Raw genomic sequence first — 10,281 nt, 5'->3', positions numbered from 1 at the left:
TCTCCACAAAAAACAATTTGATCTAATGTGACCAACAACACCACAAAGATGATAGGTAGGCACAAAAACAGATTTCTTTTGCACTCTAGCAATAGGCTTAGACACAAGTTTAGAAACTTCAACGTCTACATCAGAACTTTTGCCTTTGTCTATCCTAGCACAATAAGCATTTTCTTTATGATTTCTCTTGAAAAGAGGAACATAAACTTTATCAGCTTTAGGCTTAAGAGGAACAAAAACAGATCTATCATCAATAACAACAGGTTTGGTACAAGATAATTTTTTCAATTCACCTTTAGACTCAACTAATTCTTGTTCCAAACTTTTCATCCATTTATCTTGAGAGGAAAATTGATTTCTCAAAAATTCATTCTTTTTTTGGATCATCCAATCTCACAATCAATTCCCCTTTTTCAAGATTAGCTAATTTTAACTCTTCCTTGAATTTCTCAGCAATTTTCATAGATTTAAATAATTCCTTGTGGAAAGTTTCAAAGACATCAATAAAATCAACAGAAACATTTGTGTCCTTTTTATTCAAATCATCACAACTAAAAGCAGCAAGATACTTAAAATTATCTATGATAGTAGGAATCAAGGATCTCACTCAAGACGTTAATCCAATTAGAGTGAGCCCCCTCTGGTACCACTTGTTTGTTTGTTTGTTTAGACCTCTTAAAAACAAATTGTTTAACCTAATGAATTAACCAAGTGTTTTCTTAGGTTAATTATGAGATCTAGGTTAAACAGCAAAAGATCATATCATGCACAGCGGAAAAATAAATAACACATACATATGATCATCTTGAAAAACCAATAAAACGAACTGTTTCAAGGTAAAAACCTGGGTGGGATTTCACCTAACTGTCCTCAAGGTAAACAAATCTACTTATAGAGAATTGAAGTTTTTACAAAAGATTTAACCCTAAATTTATTGCTACCTCCAATAGTAATTTATTGACACTACCACATGCAAGCTCCGACTCCACGGACTCTTCTCTCTTGGATTTCTAGCACACAAGCTTTCACACTTATGACTTTAAGATCCCACTCAAAGGTTTTAGATTATCAGCAGTTGTTGATCTTGTAGCGACAACTTCATATCTATCAGTTCAAATGGTATGAGAATGATATCCGGTAGTGACTTTGAAATGAGAAGACACAATACCTTTTATATCTCACAAGAGTACATCCAAAGTCTTCTCAAAACATGTCTTACGATTTCCTTTAAATGCTGTGTGAAATAGATCTGAAACCCTAATCACTTAATGGGCCAATGGGCTGTTGGGCTTAATTAAAATTTTGTGGAACCCGTGTCTCGATCGTTCGAACCTAGGATGTTTCAAATTCTTGAACCTATAGTTTCCTTTTTCCTATATTCTAACTTGTTGCCAAGGGAGTCAATCTCGTACCGAAGGTAGTACCAGTTTGACCATTGGAACGATATATTGCAGTATCAGTCAATACTAGTGTACCGTTTCGGGTTTACCTTTATTTTTTAATTTATAAATATACATATATATATATATTATAATAATAAGGATAAAAGTTTGTCATAAAACATTACCTCAATTTAGAAAAATTATTCCTAGTTTTAGACTTTAGACTGTAGCATACTAAAAAACAAATAATACTAATAAGTTAATTCAAATAAGTTACCATCCTGACCTTACAAAAATTCAAAAATTACAAAACTAAAAAAAAATAAACCTTATTTATATACTGGCCGATTTCAGCCAATATGCTTGGTATTTAAACCGATATGAAATATTGACGTTCTGGTACCGATGCACATATTGGTACGATACATACTAGCGGTACCGGCCGATATAGTACGGTATCAACCACCTTACTTGCAGCACCTTGAGTATTGTCTAATAAACTCTATAGACTTTAAAATCTATACCTAGACAAGTTTGTGTTCATGGTTTGTTAATTGTTCTAAACTTTTAGAACATAATAATATATCTAGCATCACTTGTTCAAAACTGATGCTTGTTTTACATGACACACAATGCAATGATACCGGTACAGTATGATATCGACCACCTTACTTGCAGCACCTTGAGTATTGTCTAATAAACTTTATAGACTTTAAGATCTATATCTAGACAAGTTTATGTTCACGTTTTACCAATTGTTCTAAACTTTTAGAATCTATCAATATTGCTAGTATCACTTGTTCAAAACTCATACTTGCTTTACATGACACACAATGCAATGGTACCTTTTCTTTTTTGGGACAATACAGGTGTTGAGAACTCTTTGAGCACATAATTCTTCTCCCACGAGTGTATAATCCCTATCCCACAAATAACAAGTAAAAAATATAGAGAGGAATTTTGTAGAGTAGTCCTAAAATACTGATTATAAATTTTGATCTTCAGATATCATAAGTCTCATAGGTACTAACAACTACCATTTATTGTAATTTTATTAAAACATTCATATTGTCCTATGAATATTTGGAGGGGAAAAAATAAAACTTTGAGAACATTTTTGCTGATTCAACCATCTCTTTTCCAACTTGCCTAGTTGACTCGTATGTTTTCAATACCAACTAATTGTACAAAACCTCTTAGTTACTCGTATCTCTTTTGTGCGATTCAGGACTTATTGACAGGCGGATCCTAAAAGAAATAAATGAGACTGTATCGAACATATTTCATCTTTCGTGTGTTAAAACTTTAGCATGTAAAAGCAAAGTACTTCCTACGCTTATTCAAAAAGAGTAGGTTCAAAACTTTTCCAAGATTTTGTTTTAGGACTCAAGCAACTATCATGAACAATGTAGTGGGCCTTCGCTTTTCCTCTCACTTCAAAAAGATGTGGAAGTAACTTTAAGGGGTTGACTAAATGATTCCTACGGCCTCATGATATCCATGAGATCCTAGATTCAAAACCTCTTACTAGCATCTTGGGGCCACCCCTATACGATTCCTCTTTGTAATAACCTGACACGTATGGGATGGAAGGATTGCATAAATCCGAGGGTAGTCAGATACTTGAAGAGGCCTAAACATTCCCATTTGTCAAAAAAAGAAAGATGTAGAAGGTTTTTTTATTTTTTATTTTTTTATCATAACGCAGTTGAGAGATTATATTACATCAATGTTATATAGGGAGTGGAATGTACGACGACTATAGAAATATAGAGAGAAATGTTAAGTTCCCAATATTTTCACAAAACTTTCATAACAAATCATAAATAGTAAGTTGTTATTAGTTCTAATTTGAGTCCACAATATAAATTACTTTTATATCCATCCGTAACTGACATTAACAATATGTCACTTAAGATTTATTATGAAAATGTAGTGGACATAATATTTTTCAAATATAAATCATCTATTATATTTTTTGTATTCCACTTTATAATCTATCAATCATAACTTATTGTTTTTTTCTCCAAAAAAAAAAAATCATAACTTATTGTTATGTATTATTTTAACTTTCCTTATAAAATAACACAAGTTTAAAATATCTTTATCCATCCCTTTGCATTATTCCTTAAACAATATAATCTTTCCATGTTTCTTCCAAAAAGTGTGGCTTATTTACCATTACCTTATTAAATGAGCCTTTTAATATTATCATACTCATTGCATAAAATTTGTCATAAATATTACAGAATAGTATACCTTTTTTAAATTATTTTTTTTAATCACCACACACTCTTAACGTAATGATCACTTCACAAATACAAGCTCCATGAAAAAGTTCCACGAAAAAAAAAAACCCATAAAAAGTCCGTTTCCTTTCAATCTGGACGCATAACAACATTTCCTTACAATCAAATATTCCTTCATTCATAAGCAAGAGACCATCTAGACGTCAACAAATCCACCCTAATTATAAGACGCATTCGGTGGCTGCACTATTAATTCACACTATATATAAGCACTTACTCAGCTGCCATTTCCACAAATAATTACTCCAACTATATATCCTAAACCCCTTTCAGAGAAGAAATTATAAGAAAACTTGTCTATTCACAAATCCCAAAGAAGAAAAATGGTTGATCGAGTGAACCAACAGGTGTACCCTTTAGTACCAGCTGCAGATAGGCAATTTAGAAGAAGTGATGAAAACATTGAAGACTCTGGCCCTTTAATACCTGATCATGTGCTCAGGCGAAAGAAAAGGATCAAGTTAGCCATATATATTTCTGCTTTTGTTGTGTTTGAAATCATGGTCATCTTGGTCTTTGCACTCGTTTTGATGAAAGCTAGGACCCCTAAGGTCAGGTTAGGCACTAATGTCACGTTCCAGAACTTCAAGACTGGAACGCAAGCAAGACCTTACTTCGACTTGAGCTTCACAGCCCAAGTTCGGGTTAAGAACACAAACTTTGGTCCCTACAAATTTGATAGCACCAATGCCACCTTTATGTATCAGGGTGTGACAGTGGGGCAAGTCACCATTCCTAAACATACGGCTGGTATGCGTTCGACAAAAAAAGTTACTGTCACAGTTAACGTAAATTCAAACGCCCTACCATCCACTACCAAACTTGGAAGTGAGTTAGGTGCTGAGGTTTTAACTCTGAACTGCCATGCCAAGCTTAAGGGGAAAGTGGTGTTCATGCTTATGATGAAGAAGAAGAAGTCATCCGAAATGAACTGCACTATGACCGTTGATTCGTCAACAAAGGCAGTCAAATCTATGATTTGCTAATGGCTGTTCAACTTCATTTCTTGTGTTTTCCAAAAATAAAAATTAAATTCATTTTTTTCCTTTTGTTTGAAATATTTACAATGGAAAAATGTTAGGTACAGTACTGTAGGTGTTGTTCTTTAGGCTCCTATCTTAAGATTTAGCCATGTGACTACTTAGCTAAAAAATACACTTACATCCCATGAGAAAAAATCCATATGACAGAATCTTAAAAGGGAATTTAATAAACACCTCCTAAGTACTATACCTAAGTTTTACTCATTTACAATTGCAACTAATATATGAGAAGGTGTCAATTAAGGTAAAGACTTCTGTAATTTTATCATTATATAAGATTTGTTGTCTGTTGCTCTTATTATAATTTTCTGCATATGCATGTATATTGACCACAATTTAATATTTGAGAATACATTTTCTGTGAGAATTGAAAATTTTTTTTTCATATTGAATAGTTTAATATAATATCAAAATGTCAAACATGCCCAAAAAAAAAAAAAAAAGAGAGAGAGAGAGAGAGAAAATAAAAGTCTTCACCATAGGCTGAGAGAGCAATTCATCTACAAACAATCAAGCAGAATCATTAATTAAGGACCGAATTAGATTCCAGGAATTAAGGGACTAAACAAACGTAGATCCCAGAAAAAACTAGTTAGGGATTTAACATAAACGTAGGTTATCATTTGTTACAAGTTACAACAAAAAAATCAAATATTAAATTGGCACCAAATCGTCCCAAAATATGAAAATTTATAGTATGCAATCAGCATGTGCTAGAATTTAAAATTTGTCAACTAATTATTGTGTTAGAGCATAAACTTATTTTAGTTTAGTTCATTTTATTTTATTTCAGAGTCACGTTAGTGCATAAATTAACCAGTCAAACATTTGTGATTCCCTCGTCTAAAAATTATGCTTACATTAGAGCATCCACACCAGTGCTTCTAAAGTCTTATAAAATGCAAAAAGTGACAAAATTTACACAATTTGAGCAAAAAAACACCCATATCAGTGGGTGTAAAAACGTGTAAAGTTGTGCAAATTCATTCACGAGCTACAGTAACCGTGTATATTTACACGGTCACTGTAGCTCATTTATCCCTTATTTTAATATTTTTTTCTCTCTCCTTCACCTCACTCTCTCAGCTTCTCACTCCTACCTCTCTCTCATTTTATCTCTCCCTCAATCTCACCGATCTCACCTCAGTCCGATCAGTCCACCAATCTCACTTCAATCTGATCACAAAAGCTCCGATCTCACCTCAGTCCGATCACATAAGCTTTGATCACGTCGAATCCCTTCAAAAGCTCCAATCACATAAGCTCCAATCTCACCTCAGTCCGATCACAAAAGCTCCAATCTCACCTCAGTCCGATCTCACCGTTGCTAGTTTTTTTTTTTCTAGTTTTTTGGTTGATTGTGGGTGTGGGTCAATAGGTTTTGATCTTGATCGGCTTGTTTTTTCTGGTTCATTGGTGGGTTTTGATGATCTTACCACCGATTGGGTGGGTGATGATTTGGATTGTCTAGGTTTCGGGTTGGGTGGGTGACTAATGGGATTGAATGGGTTAGTTTTCCTTAATGATGCTGGTTGGGTGGTGATGATGGTGGCTGGGTGTGGAGTGATCGTTGATAATGATGGACTGTGGCTCTGTGAGAGAGAGGGGCAGTGAGGGAGGGAATAATAAAAAATTGTAAAAGAATGAATATTTTATTGAATAAATTTGTAGAATAGATAAACTGTTGTGGTTGTTTTGTAAAAATGAGTGTGTAAAATAGAAAAAGTAAGTTTTTTCGTATAAAATAGACGAGAAGTTTGCATTCACTGATGTGGATGCTCTTACATTCAAAAGGACGGTTCACGGTTGAATGTAATTCTATTGGCAAAATCATAACAATTTTATCAATTTTGTTTCTTCTTCTTTTTCTTTTATTTTTATTATTGGATGAACTGCGGATAATTAATTTGTACCACCTACAGAATTGTAGCTCTAATCTAGCATCAAGTAATCAGTTTTGGAAAGGGCTATGAAATTTGAGTCTTAAATAAGATTAAGCACTTTGCCTGGCATGCATGTAACAATGCTTTGCCAAAAATGGCTAATCTTCATTGACGACACATTATCTCGAATGACATCTGTGAGATTTGCAAGGTTCAACCTGAAGACCAAATTCAACTTCTTTGCAAAGTGGAAAGTGGTGTTCATGCTTATGATGAAGAAGAAGAAGTTGGCCGAAATGAACTGCACTATGACCATTGATTCGTCAACAAAGGCGGTCAAAGCTATGATTTGCTAGTCAGCATAATGGCTGTTCAACTTCATTTCTTGTGTTTTCCAAAAAAAAAATTTTAATTCATTTTTTTCCTTTTGTTTGAAATATTTACAATGGAAAAATTTTAGGTACAGTACCGTGTTGTTCTTTAGGTTCTTCTCTTAAAATTTAGCTATGGTTATTTAACTAAAAAATACACTTTCATCCTATGAGAAAAAATCCACATAACAGAATCTTAAAAGGAGAATTTAAGGAACATCACCTAAATACTATACCTAAGTATTACTCATTTACAATTGCAACTAATATATGAGAAGGTGTTAATTAAGGTAAAAACTTCTGTAATTTTATCCTTATATACGATTTTCTGTTTGCTGTTCTTATTATAATTTTTTGCATATGCATGTATATTGACCAAAATTTAATATTTGAGAATGTATTTTCTGTGAGAATTGATAATTTTTTTTTCAATATTGAATAGTTTAATTTAATATCAAAATGTCACACATGCCCAAAAAAAAAAGAGAGAGAGAAAAGTCTTCACCATAGGCTGAGAGAGCAATTCATCTACAAACAATCAAGCAGAATCATTAATTAAGGACCGAATTGGATTCCACGAATTAAGGGACTAAACATAAACGTAGATCCCAGAAAAAACTAGTTAGGGATTTAACATAAACTTAGGTTATCATTTGTTACAAGTTACAACAAAAAAAATCAAATATTAAATTGGCACCAAATTGTCCCAAAATATGAAGATTTATAGTATGCAATCAGCATGTGCTAGAATTTAAAATTTGTCAACTAATTATTATGTTAGAGCATAAACTTATTTTAGTTTAGTTTATTATATTTTATTTCAGAGTCACGTTAGTGCATAAATTAACCAGTCAAACATTTGTGATTCCCTCGTCCAAAAATGATGCTTACATTACATTCAAAGGGATGGTTCACGGTTGAATGTAATTCTATTGGCAAAATCAGAACATTTATCAATTTTTTTTCTTCTTCTTTTTCTTTTATTTTGTTTTTTGGATGAACTGCGGCTAATTAATTTGTACCACCTACAGAATTGTAGCTCTAATCTAGCATCAAGTAATCAGTTTTGGAAAGGGCTATGAAATTTGAGTCTTAAATAAGATTAAGCAATTTGCCTGGCATGCATGTAACAATGCTTTGCCAAAAATGGCTAATCTTCATCGACGACACATTATCTCGAATGATATCTGTGAGATTTGCAAGGTTCAGCCTGAAGACCAGATTCATGCACTATGGTCATGTAAAGAAATTGAAGTTGTATGGGGCTCTTTCCAATGGGCTCACCATGCCGCCTCCCCACCCCCTGTGAACTTTGCAGATCTACTAGCTAAATTTATGCAGGTGCATGAGGACTTCAGGAAAGAAATTGAAGTTGTATGGGGCTCTTTCCAATGGGCTCACCATGCCGCCTCCCCACCCACTGTGAACTTTGCAGATATACTAGCTAAATTTATGCAGGTGCATGAGGACTTCAGGAAAGAAATTTTCACTCTTTGTGCGTGGTGTTTATGGAATCGTCGAAACTCTCTACGGCTTGGCCTCCCTATGCAACCATTGTCTAGTATTAGTTCCATTGCAGGTAGAATGCTTCAAGAATTTCTTACTGTCCAAGACCCACCCCAGCAGCACCTTCATCCATGCTCCAGCACCAATGGCGTCCCCCTGATCTTCACAGTTTCAAGGCCAATTTTGATGCAACGGTCTTCCAAGCAATCAACACAGCGGGAATTGGAGTAATCATTAGAGATAGCAATGGAGAAGTAATTGGTCCTTTATCTATTCCAATCCCGCTTTCTCATTTGGTGGTGGCAGAATTGGAGGCTCTTGCTTGTAGACGGGCAGTGTAATTTGCTTTGGAAATTAGCTTCAGGAGGGGTGACATTTTGAAAACACACTTAGTGTATAAAATATTTGTGAATATTTAGACCCTTAAACACAAATTTCCAATACAAGCTTATATTCAAACAATATATGTGCTGAATATGAAATAAGCAATACCCAAATTAACAAACTACTCTAAGCCATTAATTAATCACAACCAGCGGAAATTAAAAGTTAAGAGTAAGGTAAAGAGAGATGCAAACACAAGATAACATTGGCACGTGTTATCGAAGAAGAAACTGAAGAACTCGGCGAAAAATCTCTTCGCCGCCCTCCAAGTGGTAAATGATCCACTAGAAAATCAATTGGGATACATTAATAGCAATAGACCCGCCAAGCCTAATCTACCCAATGCACCTAAGCCCTCCAAGCTTCTTACTCCAACAAGATTACGCCGAACCGTATCTTCTCTAGCTTTCTGAATCCCGCAATTAGCCCATTGCATCAACCAATATGAATTGGTTCTCTCTTGAACTGCTTCCTAAACACCAAGAACATTCTCACTAATCTGAATTTGGTGAGGTAAGGATTTGGTTTATAATCATGGGTATGACAATGGAGAGGGTGAGAGTAGAGGAATTTGGAGAATCAAGTGTATAAGATTGTGGATGAATCAATTTTGTTTTTTTTCTAGAGTTTCTCTCTCAAAATTCTCTCTAGAAGCTCTCTACATTCCGTGTGTATAAGAGTATTTATAGTAGGGTATGAGATGGAATGTGAAAAGTCACATTTCAGCAAAATAAGGTGTACTAGCGAGTCACTCGCGACTAGGATGAGTCGCGAGTTCCAGTCACCAGTTGCCAAACTAGGCCAGACTTTACTTTTTGTCCTATAGTGATCCAGCTGTCCTAACTCTTCATCTTCCTGCATGCTTTACACATGTGCTTCATTTTGGCGAGTCACCACTTACAAGTTAGTCGTGAGTCACCTTCTTATTGCACACTCTTGATCAAATCTTCACACTCTCTCACACACAACCCTTACATTATTCCCCCCTAGATACAAGGTTTCTAAATGCTGAATTACAAGCAAATTTGGCATGGAATAAAGCCAACACATAGTTGAATGAATTCAACTTTACACATTTGAAGGTGATTCAGTGACTGTTATTAATGCAATTAATCGTGGGTTTCCTAAATTTTTGCCGTATGGGAATATTATTGATGATATCCAATTTCAAGATTTCTACTTTTCAATTTTCATGTTTTTGTCATATTAAACACAATTGTAATATTGTGGCTGATGCTCTAGCAAAAAAGGCTAAACATTATGTGGGGTTGCAAGTTTGGTTGGAAGACCTACTTGAGGATATTACCCTAGTAGTCTTATCTGATGTTCATTGAGTTATTTTGAATAAAGCCTCAAGCTATTTCCCAGTTTGGTTTCTCAACAAAAACAGAAAAAAAAAATAA

At 34.3% G+C, this 10,281-nt stretch overlaps 1 protein-coding gene across 1 annotated transcript; it reads left to right on the top strand.

Moving 5' to 3' along the window:
- Nucleotides 1-4,014: 4,014 nt before the first annotated feature.
- LOC142639749 (late embryogenesis abundant protein At1g64065-like) lies at nt 4,015-4,677 on the top strand. Its single transcript, XM_075813890.1, has one exon. It carries the CDS (start codon nt 4,015-4,017, stop codon nt 4,675-4,677), a length of 663 nt encoding a protein of 220 aa, XP_075670005.1.
- The last annotated feature ends 5,604 nt before the right edge of the window (nt 4,678-10,281 follow it).

Source organism: Castanea sativa, chromosome 1, assembly GCF_040712315.1.
Source record: "Castanea sativa cultivar Marrone di Chiusa Pesio chromosome 1, ASM4071231v1".
Classification (NCBI taxonomy): domain Eukaryota; kingdom Viridiplantae; phylum Streptophyta; class Magnoliopsida; order Fagales; family Fagaceae; genus Castanea; species Castanea sativa.
This window is presented reverse-complemented; position numbering and strand designations above follow the sequence as displayed.

What these genes read in the sequence shown, in the direction of transcription:
- LOC142639749 (XM_075813890.1), top strand. Translation starts at nt 4,015, where the DNA reads ATGGTTGATCGAGTGAACCAACAGGTGTACCCTTTAGTACCAGCTGCA.